The sequence below is a fragment of the Populus trichocarpa genome, chromosome 13, assembly GCF_000002775.5.
Source record: "Populus trichocarpa isolate Nisqually-1 chromosome 13, P.trichocarpa_v4.1, whole genome shotgun sequence".
Classification (NCBI taxonomy): Eukaryota; Viridiplantae; Streptophyta; class Magnoliopsida; order Malpighiales; family Salicaceae; genus Populus; species Populus trichocarpa.
The window spans coordinates 772,733-794,497 of record NC_037297.2 but is presented as its reverse complement, the minus strand read 5'-3'; the positions used below and the strand labels follow the sequence as shown (position 1 = coordinate 794,497).

Here is a 21,765-nt window from a genome sequence, read left to right as displayed (position 1 = left end):
GATTAATTGGTTGTTTGATATTATGTTATATGCATTTTAAAAATATATTTAATATTTTTAAATGATTTTAATTTGTTGATATAAAAAAATTTTAAAAAATAATTATTTTGATATGTTTTTAAAAAACGCACATACAGCACAATACCAAATATCCACTAAATAAAAGACTTTTTTTTTATCTAAAGAAAACTCAATCAATATATGTTTTTTAATTAAATTTATGAAAATAAAATCTATGATAAAATTAAAATCTATATGTCATATTGAATGTTAAAATTATAAATCCAAAAATAATTAAAATAAAGTTTCACTCAATCAAATTAGAGACTGTTTGGCATTGCGTTTGTAACTGCGTTTCGTCAAATTTTGAATATTTTTTTTTGCTAAAATTAAGTGCGGTTTGTATTTTTTAGATCGTTTTGATATGCTAATATCAAAAATAATTTTTAAAAAATGAAAAAATATCATTAACATATATTTCGGCACGAAAAGCTATTTGAAAAGCACCCGCAACCATCCTGTTACACACGCAAATAAAAATACAATCTAACGGGATCAACGATCAACGAACGTGACCCGATGAAATTGTCGTCTCTCGCGAAAACACATTAAGCATAAAATAATATTCAGCTCGAAAGAATGTTGTTAAAATTAAGCAAAGCTATAGCGTGAAACACACTCTCGATCATCGAGATTGAGACAAACCACAACGATGGTGACAAAAACAAAGAACTTTGGAACCTATCTTTCACTAGCTTTTAAGATGCGCACATCGCGCACCACACGAAACTTTCACGCCAAGCCAGGATCCCCGACGCTCCGTACGAAGCGCGTAAACACGTGAAACTCAAAGACACAAAGTACGCGACACGTGGCATCTAGAACCAGCAGTTACGTACTGAATTGAGCCCCTACCTGACAAGACACTTCTCCACTCGGTGTTTGTGTCTTTGTTCCCCTGATGGCGTTTTTATGAGGTCATTGTCTTTTTGCATGGTCCCTCAAGTTTTAAATATACTCAAATAGGTCCTTGTGAAATACTTATTTTTAGTCTATTTGAACTTTTTTGGCCTATGAAATTTACAAGTCAAACCCATTAAAATACCATGGTGATTGATAAGTTACATGAATACAATAATACCTTAATTGTTTTACAAAATAATTTAATTTATAATGAGAAAATAAGTAGCCGTTTTTTTTTCTGTACCAATTTATCCCCTTGTATTTTTTAGGACATATAGCTCAGTTTTTTTTTAAAGAAGATTACACCAATTATTTTAATTTAATACATCAAATGCTTTGTAATTTTAAATTAATTAAATAATTTTATTTTATTTTATATTAAAATGTAATGAAAGCTTAACTTTAATGATAGAACAGCTTGATAAAATAACTTGAAAACAACTAGTGTTAAATTCAAGCTTAACCAACATGCTGGTGTTCTAAATTGAAAGGGCTTGATTACATTTGTAGATATCATTTTGCTAAACTAAACTAAAGGGTCAGATTGAATAAAAATAAAGTATAAGGATTGATTTGACCGAATTCGATACCTTTAAGGACGTGCAAAGATTTAAAACCGCCTTTGAAAAGCTTGGCCATATAAGTTAAAACTGAATTGAACAAATGATAACTCGCGAGATGATGAAATTTTGAAGGATTTTATCACGAGAAAAGTTTTATAAAGCGAAAGAGACGTAACGGTACTGACAAGATGATCGTAGTGGTAGGACATTTTTTTTCTGGTGGACCCGCAACTAGAGTGAGGGAAGGAGTGTTCCAAATAAAGAGCTCGAGATCTTGCTCTGTGGGGGCAAAGTTGGGGATGAAAAGGACAGGCTGAATTATTTTTTTTATAAAAATAATGTTTGGGTATTGTAAATATGTGTTTTAAAAAAGAATAAAAATTCATGATTATAATGATATATTAATTGAATCGATTAAGTTAATTTTACTTTAATTTATCAATAAAAAATAGATAATAATAACAAATTGATCAATAATTTTCTGAAAATATACCGTTAACTTTTTAAGAAACTAGGGCACGTTATTATCCTTGTCAAAAACAATGGAATAGCTTCAGTTTTTTTTTTTCTCGTGCCATTAGATGGCATGATAAACCATTAACCAAGAATAGAAAACCTTTATTCTACCATGGTACTCCAAATGGACCGACCTATGATTTTTTTAGGGCACATTTGAAAATTTTATGCAGTTTTATAGACAGCGATGTGAAGAGCTAAGTCTACTTTCCATCCCCACATAGTTTTGCTACTAATTACCCTTTGACTCTATTCCATTATATGCCACCATTCATTTATACAAAGGAATCCATTACACCTATGCAACGGCTAACTTTTAGGATGCTTTCAAAGAAATTAATTACAAGTAACTTTGCTTTTACGTACGTGATCGGGAAGCATTGCGTCTGAATAATCTCCATATATGTGGTTATGTAACCCTACTCGTGCATGTCAATTTTTGATCCAAAATATATTTGGAATTGTTATAAATATACCCATGGCCTCAATAAAAACAAAAAGTTATCTCGAAAAAAAATAAAATAAAAAGGGGCTCGAATATGTTTTTTCATAAACGGTAAAATAACACACAATAAGAACTTCATTATCAAATGAAACCGTTTTACACAAATATAGATATTTTTTATAGCATAAATCGGTATCAATTATATTTTTCTCTTTCTAATGCTGAAAATCGGTGACCTCTCTCTCTCTCCTCTCAATATGAGATTAAAAAAATAATAAAAATAAACTTTTATAGCAAAATTGAATTTGAAAAAAAACTGAGGCACTGGGATCGTATAGTTTGTGTTATTTTGAAAGTGGGAGGATCAAAATGTATCTTTTCCGAAACTTTTGGAACACCACCGATGTTTGACACCTTTTTATTTCGGTTCCTATTCTTCTAGTCCCACCCTTGACTAAGAAATCAGAAGCATTTGGCCTTAAATTATGATCAAATCACCTAAAAAAAACTTTGAGCACAATTCAACGATTGAATAAGAAGTTATGGTCATTTTACGCCATCATTCTAATATGACACGACCAGACCTTATCCTGATACGAACTTATCTCACTGATCCATAAATGTATATGGTAGGTCATTCATATAATTTATTTGGAGTATATCCTCATCTAACTGTGGTAGACTTATACCTGACTGCTCAGAATCACTTTTTTGGTAGACTTATACCTAACTGCTCAGAATCACTTTTTATCCCAAGTTCGACTACATCATTAACACTCATAAAATATAGTTGGAAGAAAAAGTTCATAAGAATATGATTTTTGTGTGAAATGGTTAACCAGTTCATACAACTGGATCAACCGCCTGATTGATTGAGCTGGAAGACCGGTAGTGAGGCTACATGTTAAGTTGTCATGTTTTTTAAGTGTAACAACTATTTTGTCACACTTAGAAATAACGATATTTAATAAATATAGTGCTTCAGAAGCGTGATAAGGTAAAAATATTTTATTTTACCAATTTTTTTTAAAAAGTGTTATTTTACCAAAATTTTTAACTAATTGTGCTAATTTAAAAAGAAATCCAATTTTATATGTGCTAAATTAACATATTTTTTATTTATAAAAACCTGCTTTTCATTTACTTTAGGTGCAAAAATATATTATATAGAAATTTTGATCAAATATATTTTGTTAATCCTATTTTTTTAAAATTAAATTTTTACAAACACTCTACTTAAAAAAGAAAGAAAAAAATCCCATGAATAGAAACAACGCGTGAGATGTTTTAGGTATAGATAAAGTCGCGATAAATTGAAATAAAAAGCGAAAGCGACAGTACCAAATAACGAGGGACCGACTGGACGTGTGGAGCGAATATTCACTAGATTTGAATTTGTGGTTTCGAATCCGGCTCGCCACTTAACTCTACTTATCTCGATACGCAGATACCCAAACATATAACCTCGACAGCTTATCAGATCATTTCTCTTACTTATCACTGATAGGTCAGTAGAAAAAGAAAGAAAGACCTCTGTACAACGCATCGAAGATAGCGAGACCAAGTCTCTTTTTATCTCCTCCTCTCTCTCTTTCTCTCTCAAACCGCAGCCTTGAAACCCTAGAAGTTGTCTCGATTTCCGAGCTCTAAGAGCCTTAATTGAGCTCTGAAGTCCCTGAATTCAGCTCAATTAAGCTTAGATTTGGTAGTAATTAGTGTCTTTAAAGAGCTAATTTTATTGATTGATCGAAAGAAAATGTCGTCTTTGAGTAGAGAATTGGTGTTTCTCATACTTCAGTTTCTCGAAGAAGAAAAATTTAAAGAGTCTGTCCATAAGTAAGCCTCTGTCTCTTCCTGTATGTATATTTGTACGTATATGTGTATTTTTTGGATGTATTTGTATTTGTCTGTGAAAGTAGTGGATTTTGAAGCGTTATCGGAATGAAGTCTCGCTTACTGTATCTTTCTGTATGTATTTTGTACGTATTTGTATATTTTTTTGGTGTTTTTGTGTATTATGTGTGCTGTTTGTGGATTTTGAACTTTTGTTACGTGGGATGGATTTATGGCTGTTGAGTTATAGATAAAGTGCTAACTAGTTTTTGTTAAGCTTATTTAAGTGGTGTGGTGGTGGTTTTTTGGGCTGTTTGTGGAAGTTGAAAATTTGAAAGTTGTGAAAAATTTACTGATATTTTCTCTCTTTTTTTTAAAAAAAGGATAATTTGGTTTTATGGTGTGGAGGAAATCAGGTAAAAGAAAAATTTTGAGCGGGGAAGAGAAGTTTTGGAAGGTTGTCTTCGTTTTTTGAAAGAAGAAAGATTTTGAGTTAATTGTTTTAGTAGTTTGAATTTTAACTTAAAAACTTGAATGGAAAGAGAAATTTTCAAAGATCCGTTTTTGTTTATCGAGAAAAGAAGGAAATATTTCGAGTCTTAATTCTTTATAATTGTTGAATTTTATCTTAGAAAAGTTGAATGAGGCCGTTGGATTAGATGTAGTTGAGTGGTTTGAGGTTTTGATTTATTGAGCTTTGAGTGATGAAAGAGTTGGGAGTTTTGTTGGGCTGAGAGTTGGGTTTTTATTTATTTATTATTTGTTTTTTGTCAGGGCTGGGGTTATTCAAAATGTAAAAGTTGAAATATTTGCGATTTGGATGGTCTGTTGGTTTTTAATCTTTGTGACTTAATTGATGGAGAAATTTTGATTGAATGTAAATGTTGTGTGCTTTAGGCTTGAGAAGGAATCTGGTTTTTATTTCAACATGAAGTACTTTGAGGAGAAAGTGCTGGCTGGAGAATGGGATGAAGTTGAAAAGTACTTAGCGGGGTTTACCAAAGTCGATGATAACAGATACTCAATGAAGATATTTTTTGAAATCAGGAAGCAGAAGTATCTAGAAGCGCTTGATCGGTAAATTGCATCTAGATTTATTGGGGAAACTTTCCGACTCTAATTTGGAAGAGCTCTATTCATATTTTTGTATTTAATTCATACTTACAGGCAAGACAAGGCGAAGGCGGTTGAAATTTTAGTGGGTGATTTGAAGGTGTTCTTGACATTTAATGAGGAACTGTACAAAGAAATCACTCAGCTTTTAACTCTTAACAATTTCAGGTATTTTTCTCTCTCTCTCATTAAGCTATATGGGTTATCTAGCAAGGTTTAATGTCACCATCTACTTCCCTTCTTGATCAGTTCGGTTGCTGAGTGTTGGGAAAATATTGAAATTCATCAATTGGTTGACAAAATGGTTTTCTTAGCTAGGCTTAATTCCTGCTCATTTTCAACTATTATTTATTAACTTTTTTCTTCCCCTCATTTTTTGTGAAACCAGTGAAAATATGTGGTACTAGGTGTGGGGTTACATTCATGGAGTCGCTTTCTTATATGAATTATGGAAACACAGAGAACTCTAATTTGTTTAAATGACCATCCTTTCTCTTTGTTATTGATACAGGGAAAATGAGCAGCTGTCCAAGTATGGTGACACTAAAACAGCTCGTAGCATCATGTTGGTAGAGCTAAAAAAGCTAATTGAAGCAAATCCTCTCTTTCGTGATAAGCTTGCATTTCCGACCTTGAAGTCATCTCGATTGAGGACTCTAATTAATCAGAGGTAAAGTTAATATAGCATTGGTTGATTAACGAACATCTTTTTTTGTTATTAGGACATTTTGTTTATTATGAGGTCTGATTTATGCTGTACTTGATTTATTATGTTTGGCTAGTTCTGCATTTTTCACGCTCTTCTGCGTTAAAGATAGCTTTTAGTTATCAGATAATGTAGTTTATTAAATTAGCATGGCTTGAGTCCCCATTTTTTACTAATGTTATCATCTCAGGAGATTACTTGAAATTATTTTGTTTCTGAAGCTTTCAGTTGACATAGTTAATGTTTTGATCATGTGCACACAGTGATGTATGGTTTTCTTTGAACAAAAGGGGATCTTCGATTTACTATCATCTTTTTTCCATGCTGCTATGTTTTCCATTATATTTTCCATATCAATGTTTGCCGTTGCATGTGACTATTTGGTCATTGCAGTTTGAACTGGCAGCACCAATTATGCAAGCATCCAAGGTCGAACCCAGACATCAAGACTTTGTTCATAGACCACACATGCTCACCTACAAATGGTCCTCTTGCTCCTGCACCTGTCAGTCTTCCTGTTGCTGCTGTTGCAAAGCCTGCTCCTTATACATCTCTTGGGGCTCATGGTGTATGATATCTTAAATTGTTTATTTTCCTAACCCAGAACAGGCTTTTGATTTTGAGGTGTTGATCACTGAAAAATTCATTTCATCTTTTTGGTGTATAGCCCTTTCCAGCTACTGGTGCAGCAGCTAATGCCGGTGCCTTAGCTGGTTGGATGGCAAATGCTTCTGCTTCTTCATCCGTTCAAGCAGCTGTTGTTACTGCATCATCAATTCCTATTCCTCAAAATCAAGGTTTGCAATTTGACTGAGTTTTACTTCACTTTTTAGCAAATATGTCACTTTTAAAAAATAGTGATAACTGATAAGCTGAGGAACTAAAAAAAAACAGAGAGAGAGATAAAGCAGAAACAACATCGAACTTCTCTCTGATTGCATCAATGACACATTCTTATTTGGTACATGTCTTTGTATCCAAAATGGTTACATTTATTCCTTCTGATTCCTATGTTTTCTTATATTTTTGCGGGAGAAAGAAGGATGTGTTGGGGATGGGGTCCATGAATTCCAATAATTTCCTATCTGTTTCCAATCTCTGTTTGATTCCACCTCATTTTAGTTTAACCAGATAGTGTAACATGGGTAATATGGTTATTCGGGAGTTGGGAAATGATGATTAAGAGGTTGACTCTTGGTTAACATACTCGCATATCTCCCAGTTTCAGTCTTGAAACGTCAAAGAACACCGCCAACTGCCCCGGGTATTGTTGATTATCAGAATCCTGATCATGAACTAATGAAACGTCTCCGGCCTGCCCAATCTGTTGAAGAGGTATTTTGTGCTAATTTTGCTCCATGTATGCAACTTGAGGATAATTCACAATGTTTTTTATCATTATGTGTACTGTTCTTAAAATCTAGGTTCCATTGTTTCATTGCTAATTCTGGACAGGCTTTCTTTTTTAGGCTACATATCCAGCATCTAGACAACAGGCATCTTGGTCTCTGGAAGACCTGCCAAGGACAGTAGCTTTTGCCCTGCATCAAGGGTCAACTGTCATGAGCATGGATTTTCATCCTTCTCACCACACATTGCTTCTTGGTATATATATATTGATAATATATGTCAATGATCATATTGGAATACATTACTGCATTCCTGCCCCCCTCTAACGTATTGTGTCATTTGAGCAGTTGGTTCTGTTAATGGTGAAATTACACTTTGGGAACTCATCTCACGGGAGAGACTGTTTTCAAAGCCCTTCAAGATTTGGGACTTGCAAGGTTGTTCATTGCAATTTCAGGTCCTCTCTGATATCCTTTTTTACTGCACTTGTATTAATATATTTTCTTCACAACGTTGCTCCATTTGCTTTGATTGTAAATGAAAACCAAGAACCTTTGTTATGCCATCAATGTGGTGGCAATTTTTTGGTTTCACTGGACATCTTTTCTGTAACTTGTGACATATGGGACTTTGAAGCAACTATTTTGTGGGTCTTATATGCAATTTCTTGCAGGCTTCTGGTTTCAAAGATGCATCAATTTCTGTCACCCGTGTTGCATGGAGTCCCGATGGAAATTTTGTGGGTATGTAACAGTAGTTAGATAAAGCATTAAAGGTTTGCTGCTGGTATCTTAATGTTTTTATCGTTACAGGGGCTGCATTTAATAAACACTTGATTCACTTGTATGCATATAATGGACCAAATGATCTGCGCCAACATTTAGAGGTGATTCAATCTCTTGTTGCTTGCTTGGCTATTGAACCAAAATCTGTAACTATAGCATTGACTTGCCTTTGTCACCGCAGATTGATGCCCATGTTGGTGGTGTTAATGATTTGGCTTTTGCTCATCCAAACAAACAACTTTGTGTGGTCACCTGTGGAGATGACAAGCTAATAAAGGTAAGTGAGATAACTTGTCAGGAGAGTTTTTTTTTGTTAAATTAGGGTTCCAATGTTATCTAATGGAAGAAGTGAAACAGGTGTGGGATTTGACGGGACGGAAGCTGTTTAATTTTGAAGGTCACGAAGCAGCAGTTTATAATATCTGTCCACACCACAAAGAGAACATCCAGGTATCTCAAATGGAAGCAAAGGGCTCAACTGTTTTTCCTTTCGATTTCTCTTCTCACTGCTGTTTGGGAAGCTGAAGACAGTATTCTCTGGAAATCAGTTTATTGACTTGATTCAAAATAGTCTGTACAGCTTTACTATTTAAAGGAGAATACAAGACATGAAATCAGGAACCGAATCAAATCATATATTAGGAGTGACCCTTAATTTATAGGAGTTGATTAATACCAAATCTATTTCCTAATTTATAGACAACATAATATAGAATCTTCTATTTTACAACAGAAGCAAATAGCTAACTGAAAGCTATCTATTTTCTTGTAATTGATGGCTTGGTTCCCTAGCATGGTGGTTGTGCTATCTGCATGCTCATTCAAAATATTTTTTATATTATGTTGATGCCAGTCTATCAAGCATTCATCTCTGCTGATTGTTAAACTGGTTACTATTGTTTGGAATGGGATTCAAGTGCTGTGGTGACAGTCATATCACATTTACTAAATTAATAGTGTAGCATTGTTTATGTGGCACTGACTGTTGTAATTGCATGCTTGCAGTTCATATTCTCAACTGCTATTGATGGGAAAATAAAAGCCTGGCTATATGACAATATAGGATCTAGAGTTGATTATGATGCTCCTGGTCACTGGTGTACTACGATGCTTTACAGTGCTGATGGTAGTAGGTAAGTTAATCATACTGTAAATTTTGATTTGTTATTTTTCTGCTACTCCATTTTCTACATTTTTTATGAGGTCTGATGAAATCCATGTTGAGCATTGTTCTTGTTTGATCTTTCTTCTTTCAACAATTGTTCATCATTTCTTTTCCTTTTTCCAGGTTGTTCTCTTGTGGAACAAGTAAAGAAGGGGACTCTTATCTAGTTGAATGGAATGAAAGTGAAGGATCGGTAAAGAGGAGTTTTCTTGGGTTTAGAAAGAAATCAGCTGGTGTTGTGCAGTTTGACACTACCCAAAACCACTTTTTGGCTGCTGGTGATGATGGTCAGATAAAGTTTTGGGATATGGAGAATATCAGTTTCATCACAACCACGGATGCAGATGGGGGACTACAGGTTATTTTTGTCAATGGCCTTTTATCTTTTATGGAACACCTCTGCTTTTTAACTGTTGCTTAATCATATTAATTGCAACAGACTCTTCCTCGCCTGAAATTCAACAAGGAAGGGAATCTTCTTGCTGTTACCACTGCAGACAATGGATTCAAGATACTTGCAAACGCTGCTGGTCTCAGATCATTGAGAGCAGTTGAGACTCATTCTTTTGAAGCATTGAGATCACCTATGGAATCTGCTGCAATCAAGGTTACGTTGACTACTTTTAGCAAACTTGGCTGTTTCTTTGAAAGCATTAATGTTCTAATATCTGTTTGGACCTTTTCTTGTTCATCGGTCAGGTTTCTGGCACTTCTAATATAGTAAATGCCAGTCCAGTGAACCTTAAAGTGGAAAGGAGCTCTCCTGTCAGGCCTTCTCCTATTCTTGTACGTCAACTATGTGATTTTAACTCTAGTTTTGATTTATCTATGTTTTCTTCAAAATTTTGGCATTCTACTTTCAGGGCTTGCTGAATTAATCAAGTTTATTGTTTGCTTGCTGAAACTGTTTGGGAACGCGGTGCAAACTGCGTTCCCAAATAATTCAAATTTTTTTTTTTTGCAAAAATTTAATATGTTTTGTATGTTTTGGATCGTTTTGATGTGCTGATGTCAAAAATGATTTTTAAAAAATGAAAAAACATCATTGGCATGCATTTCGGCATGAAAAGTTATTTGAAAAGCAACCGCAACCACGCTACCAAACACAAAGTTTAACATGCGTTACGCAGAGGCAGTGTTAGCTGTAGTTTTAGTTAATTAGCAATTACATGGTAGAGAAGATGGGGTCATCTTTTTCCTTCATTTTACAATGCACTCCTTTTCAAGTCACCATGTACCCCGCATTCTTGACAGGATGTTTGCTTAATACTTTTTGCTTAGTGAACAAAGTCATCTGTTAAGAAATTTGGCCCTCCTTGAAGGCTCTGTCCTGTTTATGATCTTTTTTCTCCCATTGATACATGTCTTCTTAATTTCTAACATAATTGTGCAGTAACAAATGATTGAGACTAATGTTTTTTTTGTTTGAATTTCTTGTTTAAGAATGGAGTTGATCCAATGAATAGAAGCATGGAAAAGCCAAGAACTGTGGATGATGTAATTGATAAAACAAAACCCTGGCAATTGGCTGAAATTGTAGATCCTGGCGAGTGTCGATTAGTTACCTTGCCTGATAGCACGGATACATCAAGCAAGGTGTTTTAAGTTTCTTCTGTTATTTGTGTTTTATTACCTGTTTTTCTACTCTAATAATGTGTCAACTGTTCCATCTTTCTATACAGGTTGTTCGTCTTCTGTATACAAATTCTGGTGTTGGCATGTTAGCACTAGGAGCAAATGGTATTCAGAAGCTTTGGAAGTGGCCACGCAATGAACAAAATCCAAGTGGAAAGGTAATATCTGGTTATAAATGAGTTTATGTATTTCTTTCCTTTTGCTTCTCTAGATTTGTTTATTTTTTACCTTTTCTATCGCTGAATGGATTTCTGAAGCTGGTTGGTGTTTAAAAAGGCCACTGCCAATGTCGTTCCACAGCATTGGCAACCAAACAGTGGTCTTCTTATGACTAATGATGTCTCAGGTGTCAACCTTGAAGAAGCAGTTCCGTGCATAGCTCTCTCAAAGAATGACTCATATGTAATGTCAGCCACTGGTGGGAAGGTTTCACTGTTCAACATGATGACATTTAAGGTTTGTCTGCACATGCATGTCTTGCATAATATGGTTAGCTTTATAATTTTTAGTATTTTCAATAAATTGGTTGGTCTGCAGGTGATGACAACATTCATGTCTCCTCCCCCTGCTTCAACCTTCCTAGCATTCCATCCCCAGGATAACAATATCATAGCCATTGGAATGGAGGATTCAACTATTCACATATACAATGTCAGAGTGGATGAGGTGATTACTTGCTAAAAATCTACATGTTGATTTTTGTTCTTGCATTATGATTCCACTCTCTTAGCTGAATCTAATGCCTCTGCTTTGTTTTTCCAGGTAAAATCAAAATTAAAGGGTCATCAGAAGCGAGTAACTGGTTTAGCCTTTTCCACCAATCTTAATATCTTGGTTTCATCAGGTGCTGATGCTCAGGTAAATGGGAGAAACGCTGCTTGCTTTTATTCTATGAGCTTTTGGTTGAATCTAGTATAGTGAAGCACTTGGCTATTTCATGAGACTTTAGATTTTGGGTTTAAAATTTGTTAGCTGCATGTGCACTCGGGCCCCCAGAGATGCTGGTTTGGTATATTTACCCCTGTTTGAGGGGGCCTTCCTGTGGATTCTAATTTAGCCTAACCCATTTATGCGCTCCGCTAGGGTTGGATTATTTGCATCATAAAGAAGAAAACAAAGAGTTGGACAATATGCCTTTTGTTTTCGAGGTCCTGCTCCAAACCCCCCTTTTTTCATTCATGTATAAGAGTTGGGAAGGATTGATGTCACTGTAATCCATATCATTGATATTATAGAATTTAAAAGTTATAGGGGAAGAACTGGCCATTTTCCAGTGATGGTGGTAGATAATTTCCGAGTAATAACCTGGGGATTCTAATTTCTGGACATTAACAATCAGCACTCAAATCACTGTTTGAGCATGTTATTTGGTGGTCTCCCAACTATATGAGATCAAGTGTTTATCTTGGCAGATAAATTCTTTGCTTGCTAAAATTGTCACGCTATTGAAACCCTTATATCAGATGACCATGCAACCATTCACGTAAAATAGCTTTTGTATTTGTGGCGCCAATCACCTTAATAACTACTCTCTGCAGCTTTGCATCTGGAGCATTGATACATGGGAGAAAAGAAAATCAGTTGCAATTCAAATTCCAACAGGAAAGTCACCTACCGGTGACACCCGTGTTCAGTTCCACTCTGATCAGACTCGTTTGCTCGTGGTTCATGAGACCCAGTTAGCAATATATGATGCCTCCAAGATGGAGCGTATCCATCAGGTACGAGGTTTGACATGAATATTTTATTTTTGTCCGCTTTGAGAGATTCAGTGACAGCATCAACATTCTTTTGATTTTCCTTTGCAGTGGGTACCACAAGATGCCATTTCTGCACCCATATCTTATGCAGCCTACTCTTGCAACAGTCAATTAATTTACGCTACATTCAGTGATGGTAACGTTGGAGTGTTTGACGCCGATCACCTGAGACTTAGATGCCGAATTGCTCCCTCGGCATATAACGGGTATGTGGTTTTTGGCGTGCCTTGTACTTGAGTTTCCAATGCCACCTGCTATTCCTCTCGCAACTAGTAGTGCCATCTTGATCTTTACACTAACCCTTGGGTGTGTGATTTTGTAGGAGTCAAACTGCTCACCCACTAGTTGTTGCTACTCATCCACTCGATCCCAACCAGCTAGCTGTTGGGTTGACCGATGGGTCTGTTAAAGTTATAGAACCCACAGAATCAGAAAAGAAGTGGGGAACAAGTCCGCCTGTAGATAACGGGGTGCTAAATGGTCGGACAACATCATCATCCACTACAAGCAACCACACACCAGATCAACTGCAAAGATGAGAGCCCTTTTATTGTACTGTATTTGCTTAGGTGGCATCTGTAATTCATCAACATAGAATTTAGGTTCTTAGTCCCCCATATGTCCCTTATCAAAGGTAAGATCGGACATCGATGATTAGATACACATTCTTGTATACTTGTCAAGTCAGCTGTAGTTATTTGATATTACTCTCGCCTACTGATTTGCACTTTTGAACAGTTCTTGTATCGATAATTTTTTTTTTTTTTTAATAAACTTGATTGTGATTGTGATTGAGGGAGAAGGAAATTTACTACAAATTAAAAGAGGAAGGGTTTTATTGTACTTTTTAGAATAGTTTTTTTTTTTCAATTAATATTTTTTTGTTTAATTTTATTTATTGATGTTAGATTTTTTTTACTATTTATTTGAACAGTGCTCTGTTTTTTTCGATTAATATTTTTTTTTAATTTTATTTTTTAATATTAGATTTTTTTTCTATTTAGTTATTATTTTTGTGATATGAATCTCATGTTTGATGAGTTAATTTAGTTTGACGGGTTAATCTGGTTGATTTAAATTTTTCTTTTTGATTATTTTTTTTAATTTTGTTCTTTTTAATATTAATTTGATTGATAATTAAATTTTATAATTTATTTTATTTACTTTTTATTAGGTTATTTTGATTTCATGACATGATAATAATGCTTAATAAATTAACCCGAGTTAGGTCAGGTTGTTTTTTGTGTCTTTAAAAAAAATTATTATTTAATATTATGAATATTATGTTGGTTGAGAATTGATTTTTATAATTTATTTTGATTTATTTTTTTATGAGAATATTTTAATTTTAAGATCAAGTTACTAACTCTTGACTTAGGCTATATTTGTTAGGAGGGCTATATTTATTAGGAGGGATGACTAAAGTAGTGTCTATATTGTGTTTTGAAAGTATTTTTTTAAAAAATTAATTTTATTATTTTTTTGTGTTTTAAATTAATATGTTTTTGATATTAAAAATAATTTTTTTAATTTTTTTAAAAAAATAAAAAAATTATTTTAATATATTTTAAAATATTTTTTTTTTTAAATAACTGCTATTATATTTTCAAACATGAGAGAAGATGGATTGAGTCAAATGAAGAGATATATTGGAGGGAGGATGAATGATTTACCATCATTCTAATTGTTTGGTTAATAGGAAAAGGGAAGGATGAGAGTCGATCTAATTCTTATTTAAAAAAGAAATGGAAAATTAAGATTCATCTATCCAAATTGAAAACTATGAACGAGAAAAACCTTTCTTGGATCTTTATCCTTCTTGCTTAATGAAAAAGATAAGCCCAATCTTTTTTTTATTCCCTCTTCTTATATTCTTTCTTCTCTCCATGTCTCTCAACAAGTATAATGTTATTTTAAAAAAATTAATATCAAGAATTATAGTCTTTAAACCCGGCCTGGTGGCCGGCCCGGTCTAAGGTCCGGGTTCTGGATTTTGACCGGGTCGCCCGGGTTAATCCCTATTTTAAAAAAAATTCAAAATGACATCGTTTTAGTATAAAAAAAAACAAAAGTCAATGGGTTGCAACCGAGTTTTTGACCGGTTTTTGCCAGGTTAACCGGGTTGGCCGGGTCATGATTTTTCCTATTTTTTCTTCAACCCGGCCCGGTTCCAGCCCTGAACCGGGTCGGGTTTCAAAACTATATCAAGAATGACTTATTTTTGTTCACTCCTTTTTTTTTAATGTCAATTAGAATTTTAAATTATGGATAAATTTGAAAAAATTTATGTTGTTCAGAAAATAAATAAACTTAATATTTTTACAATGGCTAGATTTTTTTTTCATTTTCTCTTTCATGTTTCTCTCCGTTCTCTCTCTTTTTTGAGAGTAAATATGAGTAGTTATTTTTAGCATTATAAAATTTCTTGGAAAATTAAGAAGCTTTCGTCATTTTAATAATTAAAATTTTTATTATTTCTTAAGATGGGTTTTATTAAAATCTAAAAGGTATATATAATTACATTTAAAATTTTTATTTTGTTGAAGTTAAAATAACATGTTTTTTTTTTTTTATATATATCAAGGAGACCTATCTTTTTTTTTATTTTACAAATAAAAATATATATTAGATTATTTTTAACCAAACAAATATTTTTTTAATTTTTTTTTTTAAAACCAAAACTAAAAATAGTTTTTCAAAATCTATTTTTTTTAAATCGTCAACTGTAAAATCTAAGTCAAACACACAATTAGTATTTCAAATGGGCCAACATGTTGATGGGCCCTATCCTCTTAGGGCTCTAATCTCACGGCCCTTTAATGAAAACGCACCGTCTCTCCTCCTCCTTGACGTAACACTCTCCCCTCCCTCTGTAATCCCCAACTTCTTTTATTAGGGTTTCTCTATACATTTCTGAAAAATCTCCACGAAAATTCATCAAATCCAATGGCGAATCGAACAGATCCAACAGCGAAGAACATAAGAGGGACAAACCCACAAAACCTAGTAGAGAAAATCCTGCGGTCCAAAATCTATCAACACACGTACTGGAAAGAACAATGTTTTGGGTTAACTGCAGAGACTTTGGTCGATAAAGCGATGGAACTCGATCACTTAGGTGGTACCTACGGTGGAAATCGTAAGCCGACGCCGTTTATGTGTTTGGTCATGAAGATGTTGCAAATTCAACCTGAGAAAGATATTGTTGTTGAATTCATTAAAAACGAAGATTACAAGTAAGTGAAATTATTTTTTTTAAAAAAATTTAACTGTTAATTACCATTTGGATTTTGTTCTAAATTGATTTTAATTGTGATTATCAGTCTCTATTTAGTGTTAGTTACCTTTGTTGCTTGTATTTTAAGTGTGATTATCAGTGTATTAAGCGTTATTTACCCTTTTCCTCTGATAATAACTCAGTTTGGGGAAGTTTATGGTAATAGTAACTGGGGTCTCATAAATTTTGGTGTGGGGTTGTTTTTTTTTTGTTGTATGTAGGATTGAGCTAATTGCTCTCCATTTGTGTGGATAATCGAATTCGAAATCAAGAAGAAATTTTGGGTTAATTTATGCAAGAAAATGAAATGGAGACTTGGAACTTTTGGAATTGAAAAAAGAAAGAAAGAAGATTTAAATTGAATTTATGTTTTCTTTAGCTTCTATGGTTTTTGTTTTGTTTGCTATTAAAAAGGTATGGAATTTAAATGAATGGAAATAAGGTAATAGAGGAAAAGATTAGAAACTTGTTTGTTTTTAGTATTGTTGTGTTGGAGGTTACAAGATTTGATGTCTGTTTGTTTGTTGAGATACTGGTGATGAGAGGAGAGATGAGAAACTTTTTGTTCTTAGTATTTGTAGTTGGTTTGCGTACTCTTTAATTTTTTCTTATTTTTTTTTTTACAGTTCTCAAATTTTCTACTTGGTTCTAACTGGACGTTTCTTTGCCTTGGTGTAGATATGTGCGTGTGCTTGGTGCTTTTTATCTGCGACTTACTGGGACTGATATTGATGTGTATCGTTACCTAGAGCCTTTGTATAATGACTATCGAAAGTTGAGGAAAAAACTAACTGATGGGAGTAAGCTCTTTAAATCCTTTTCTTTTGATTGCGTTCTCATTGCAACTTTTCAAAGTCTTTCATGTGTTGCTGCTGCTGTTTAGATGAATTTACTGACGTGTTTGTTGAATTCTGTTTATCAGAATTCGCATTGACACACATGGATGAAGTTATCGACGAGCTCTTGACAAAAGATTATTCTTGTGACATTGCTATGCCCCGTATTAAGAAAAGGTAACTTTTCTACAACTTGCTCAAGGATTTTTTATCTGGTAGTTGTGCAGGGCAGACAATATTTGAGATGGCTTATGTTCTATCGCCTTAGGATATATAACTTGTGAGCTGATAAGTGAGTTTTTGTTTGTGTAATTTTAGTTTCTATTTCATTGAAATCCATATTTTTGCTTCCATAACAATTCTATGGAGATGTGTGGGTGACCCTTTCTATAATCATCAGATGGACTCTTGAAACACTTGCTGCACTTGAACCTAGAAAGAGTGTGTTGGAAGATGATTTTGAAGAAGAGGAAGAGCGAGAAGAGAATGAGCAACTTGAGGGATTAGACAATGGTGCTGATGAACGGGTATCCTTCCTTCCCAAGTTGAGCTATATTTCAACTTTTCTTTCTTTAATTTCTTTCTTCCAAATCACATTGCATACTTGGTCTTATTTATCAATTAATGAATTATTTACAGGACTACTACCATGAGAGAAGTCCTGCAAGGGAAAGGGAAAGGGATCGGGATCGGGATAGGGATAGAAGACGTGATAGTCACAGACATAGGTAAGTGGTTTGCTCATTCTGGCTCCGGAATAGTCACATTTTTTTTCTCCTTGGGAACTTGGTGATTTATTATTCTTTATCATGGATTTTTTTTGTGCAACTTATTTGGTTTCTTTATGAATCACAAAGATGTTAAGAGAAATGTGCATATACATGCAATGAAACATTGATATAGGACTAAAGATGATGATAGCAATGAAGATCCGGTGGCATGTTGTAGGAACTACATTGTTTATTTGTTTCATGGTAGAACTCCATAGAGCTTTGGAACTTTAATATTGAGGTTCTTTTTTACATGCATGTTTTCCCCTTACTAAAATGCTGAGGTTTTATACCAGTATCAGTATATCATGGTTGAAAACTTTTGGAGTTTCATAACTTTCTTAGCACATGAATGGATATGAGGCAGAATTAGGAGTTTTCCTCTTTGTGAATCAACTAGAAAACCATTATGGAAGCTGTTGTCTAACAAGCAAACCATTTCATTCACATGTAAAGTAAAATTTAGCTCCATTTTTTCGCCATGGCATTTACAGCCATTGCTGGTTTAAAACAGCTTCCAACAGTAAAATCGAATGATCCTGCCAGGTTTCTCTGCACTGACAGTGTGCAGTGAGAAGTATGATGGATCAGACAATCTTATTGTAATTGCAATTTCATGGTCATTGGTGCTCATTTTAATTTGACTTTCAGCTAGTTTTCTGCTGTAAATTAAACATTCTGTTTTGTTTTATATGTCCATCATATTGAAACTTTTAAACCACTCAGTATGTAAATAGATTAGGGTTCTTCCGCTTCCAGTTATAAAATTGGTTGCTTTTATAGATAGCTAGTTTTGTTTATTAAAAATGCCATGTGACTACGTGCATCGTCATGAGCACTTTTGAATTTTAATAACCATTACAGCTGTTGGAGCATTGGTGACTTTCTGTTGGAGCATTGGTGACTTTGTATTTCCCTATTTCCAATTGAGTGCTACCACAATTTCCTTTTTTTTTTCCTGGCTGTTAAGAATTACATTTCAGATGCAACTTTGATGCCTCCTGCATAGTTTATTGGAAAAAGGGTAAGCTTATGCCATTTTTATTTTCACTATTTATGCAGGGATCGTGACTATGATAGAGATTATGACAAAGACTATGATAGGGAGCGTGGACGTGGAAGAGAGAGAGACAGGGACAGAGATAGGGATCGCTATCGTTTGAGAGATGAAAGAGATTATGGTCATGACCGGGAACGAGAAAGAGAAAGGGAAGGCAGGGAGCGTGAAAGACGAGATAGGGACCGTGGCAGGCGGAGGAGTCATTCAAGGAGCCGAAGTAGGAGTCGGGATCGTAAAAGACATGCCCACAGCAGTAGTCCTAAAAGGCGCGGAGATGGAGCAGAAGAGCCGAAGAAGAAGAAGAAGAAGGAAAAGAAGGAAAGGAAAGATGATGGTACGGACCACCCTGATCCGGAGATTGCTGAAGCTAATAAGCTCCGAGCAGCCCTTGGGTTGAAACCACTTAAATGATCTATGCTCTTAAGTGTCTGGTGCTGTTACTAGCAGATGTAAACTCTGGTAACTGTAGGTTCAGATTCACTCTCTTATATCTGCTTGAGTCTTATTAATGCGTAATTTCTTGTACAATGTACATATTTTTAAGGGGATGGCATGGCATCCATTTTTATTGTTAATTCAGACTTTCTTAGGGCCGGACAATTTTTTGCTGACCAGTTGTTGGGTAAGACTGGATACTGCTTTGTTCCTTTATCATTGAAGTCCACTTTCTGATGTTAGTGCATGTTGCATTATGCTAGTCTTTCCAATTTTGAAAAGGATATAAACATGAGAAGAAAGTAAATCAGCTGATACTGTGGCACAAAACACTTTTCTGTTTTGGAGGGCGTAATAAAATGCAACTAATTTGGTAATTTGGTAAACACAATCACAGAACATCTGAAGTTGAAACCATGTGATGAATCGAACCCTAAGGAAATAACATGTTGCTTTCCCAATCCTTACCACAGAAGTACCTCAGGCAACAAAGTGCCATCTTCATCATAATGAAGGGAACCGGAAAAACTGAGGGGCTTGCACTTCTCCCCCATCAAAATCCTCTTCTTGCATAGCTCCTCACCACATTCTTCTCTGCTTTCGTCCCCGATTTGCACTGGTTTTCCTCCATTTTGGCTCCTCGTAGTATTTCCCAAGAACGAAGCCATCCTCAACTTCTGATCGGTACTGAGTACCCTTGATGGATTCCTAAGCAAGTTGCTGCTGCTTTCCTGTCTTCCAGCTGGAGTATCGGACATGCCAACACCACTATGCAGGTCATGGCTAGTTCCCTGTCTTCTAAGCACAGTATGATCAGTGTTGGGTTTACCTCTGAAGAAGTTCAGACTGGTATACTTTGAGAAAAAACTCAATAGAGGAAATGACACTTTTAAATACATATCCGCTGCCCTGCTTGGTTTGTTATCTCTCCTTTCCATTGTTGGCTTCTCATGCTCTTCCCCCTCCTCCTCTTCTTCAATCTCCAGAAGAGGTAATGAAAACTTTGGTGCAACCCCAAAAGGCTGATCTCCATCATACAAACCGTCATCTGCCCCCGCCAAGTCACTTTTATAACCATCTCCATTTTTGTGGACCTTAGAGGAAGCCTTGGGTGATTTCTTCTTGCCAAATACACTAGGGAAGAAAAGGCCAAACTTCTCTGGAAGAAGGCTTTTAGGCTTAACAACCCTTTCCTTCTTGGCCCTGGTGTGATCATCAAGGTGATCAGTAATGCAATCATTGCTTCTTCTCTGCATTGTCTTGGCCAACAACTGAGGGATTCTGATTCTAATCTTTGGTTCAGGCATGGTGAAGCTAGAGACATTACATAGCTGAGAGTTTGGTGGGTCATTGCTAGCAATGATATCTCTACAAGTGTTAGGGTTTTCTTCTTTCATTTTGCCTCTCTGAAAGGCATTACTTGCCATTGTTGTTGGCTTTCCAAACAAATGAAATGGGACTCGAAGATGGTTTTAAAAAGTGGGGTATTGGAGAGAGGGAAACGTGGCTTGAGAAGTTCCTTCTTTCATGGGATTTCTTGTTTTCCATTTTCCATCTCAAAAAATGACTTGATTAGTCAGTAAGATAGAGGATTAAGCTGATGAAAATTTCATTGCCACTAGCCCACTACTCCTAGTGCATATCAACAAGTCTATAAGCACATCACATTAGCAAGGCACATAAATCTTTTAGGTCCAAAAGGTTAATCCTTGCATATAATTCAAGTGTTGAAGTTGAATCAATGGATGCTTACTGTTTTTGTGATAAGTGACAAGTAACTCCCCATGATAGAGAAGTTTTTCTTGATTTTAGAGGAGGATAATGGAGAAAATGTTCTTATTTTTTATATAGTAAAAACAAATTATTTTGTTAGTGTCTTTTAGAAGTTTTTCTAATTAAGAGTTAAAGTTCGAGGGATAACATATAAAAAAGAGAGAAAATTAAAAGGTGATAATGATATACAACTAACCATATCTATCTACCATTTTTTTATAAAGAAAATCAAATTTACTATTTTTTTTAAAGATATTTCTAATTTTACCAAATTCTTTTATTCTAAAAACTCTCAATTTGAAATATAATATTAAACATGGCTTAAACTGGCATGTTAACTCGACAAATTTACAGTCTAAAACCTGACTTGGATCATATTTTAACTTGAATCAATTTTAATATTAACTCAACCAAATATAGATGACCTCACATTTTGATTTGTATTCCAGTTGACTGGGTAAAACCAAGTTTAAAACTTGGTTGAGTCAAATTCAAGATTTTTTTTTAAAAGAATGTTATTCTAGATAAAAATAATAAACAATAAGTTGATTTAATGATCCAAGTTCTTTTTTTATTAGACCTAGATTGAGTTTGAAAACCGATGAGTTTTTAGAATGAAAATTAAAGCTTGAAATTAACATTTATTAAATGACCTTTGTATTTGTATTTCACTCTAGCAAAGAATAATAAAATGACAAAGCCTTTTTCATTTTGGTTCTCAATTTTTTTGAGGATTTTTTTTTTAATTTCAAACTTAGTTTTTTCCTTCTAATTTCATCA

General features: G+C 34.5%; 2 protein-coding genes across 2 annotated transcripts; both read left to right on the top strand.

Annotated features, from left to right (window-relative positions):
- Window positions 1–4,026: 4,026 nt before the first annotated feature.
- LOC7481713 (topless-related protein 3) lies at window positions 4,027–13,629 on the top strand. Its single transcript, XM_002319462.4, has 25 exons — window positions 4,027–4,323; window positions 5,218–5,397; window positions 5,488–5,601; window positions 5,945–6,103; window positions 6,533–6,707; window positions 6,807–6,936; window positions 7,362–7,474; window positions 7,609–7,744; window positions 7,837–7,946; window positions 8,163–8,232; window positions 8,302–8,375; window positions 8,456–8,551; window positions 8,632–8,724; window positions 9,280–9,407; window positions 9,563–9,797; window positions 9,879–10,046; window positions 10,139–10,225; window positions 10,883–11,035; window positions 11,122–11,232; window positions 11,351–11,530; window positions 11,612–11,740; window positions 11,837–11,932; window positions 12,613–12,795; window positions 12,883–13,040; window positions 13,157–13,629. The coding sequence occupies exons 1-25, from the start codon at window positions 4,244–4,246 to the stop codon at window positions 13,371–13,373; spliced, it is 3,375 nt and encodes a 1,124-aa protein (XP_002319498.4). The 5' UTR covers window positions 4,027–4,243; the 3' UTR covers window positions 13,374–13,629.
- A 2,055-nt stretch (window positions 13,630–15,684) lies between these two features.
- LOC18104015 (pre-mRNA-splicing factor 38) lies at window positions 15,685–19,454 on the top strand. Its single transcript, XM_024584101.2, has 6 exons — window positions 15,685–16,070; window positions 16,790–16,911; window positions 17,034–17,124; window positions 17,348–17,474; window positions 17,587–17,675; window positions 18,780–19,454. Exons 1-6 carry the CDS (start codon window positions 15,781–15,783, stop codon window positions 19,186–19,188), a joined length of 1,128 nt encoding a protein of 375 aa, XP_024439869.1. The 5' UTR covers window positions 15,685–15,780; the 3' UTR covers window positions 19,189–19,454.
- The last annotated feature ends 2,311 nt before the right edge of the window (window positions 19,455–21,765 follow it).

What these genes read in the sequence shown, in the direction of transcription:
- LOC7481713 (XM_002319462.4), top strand. Translation starts at nt 4,244, where the DNA reads ATGTCGTCTTTGAGTAGAGAATTGGTGTTTCTCATACTTCAGTTTCTC. An exon ending in AGGACTCTAATTAATCAGAG is followed by an intron (nt 6,104 to 6,532) that starts GTAAAGTTAATA and finishes TGGTCATTGCAG; the next exon opens with TTTGAACTGGCAGCACCAAT. An exon ending in GTTGTTCATTGCAATTTCAG is followed by an intron (nt 7,947 to 8,162) that starts GTCCTCTCTGAT and finishes AATTTCTTGCAG; the next exon opens with GCTTCTGGTTTCAAAGATGC.
- LOC18104015 (XM_024584101.2), top strand. Translation starts at nt 15,781, where the DNA reads ATGGCGAATCGAACAGATCCAACAGCGAAGAACATAAGAGGGACAAAC. An exon ending in GAAAAAACTAACTGATGGGA is followed by an intron (nt 16,912 to 17,033) that starts GTAAGCTCTTTA and finishes TCTGTTTATCAG; the next exon opens with AATTCGCATTGACACACATG. An exon ending in ACAATGGTGCTGATGAACGG is followed by an intron (nt 17,475 to 17,586) that starts GTATCCTTCCTT and finishes AATTATTTACAG; the next exon opens with GACTACTACCATGAGAGAAG.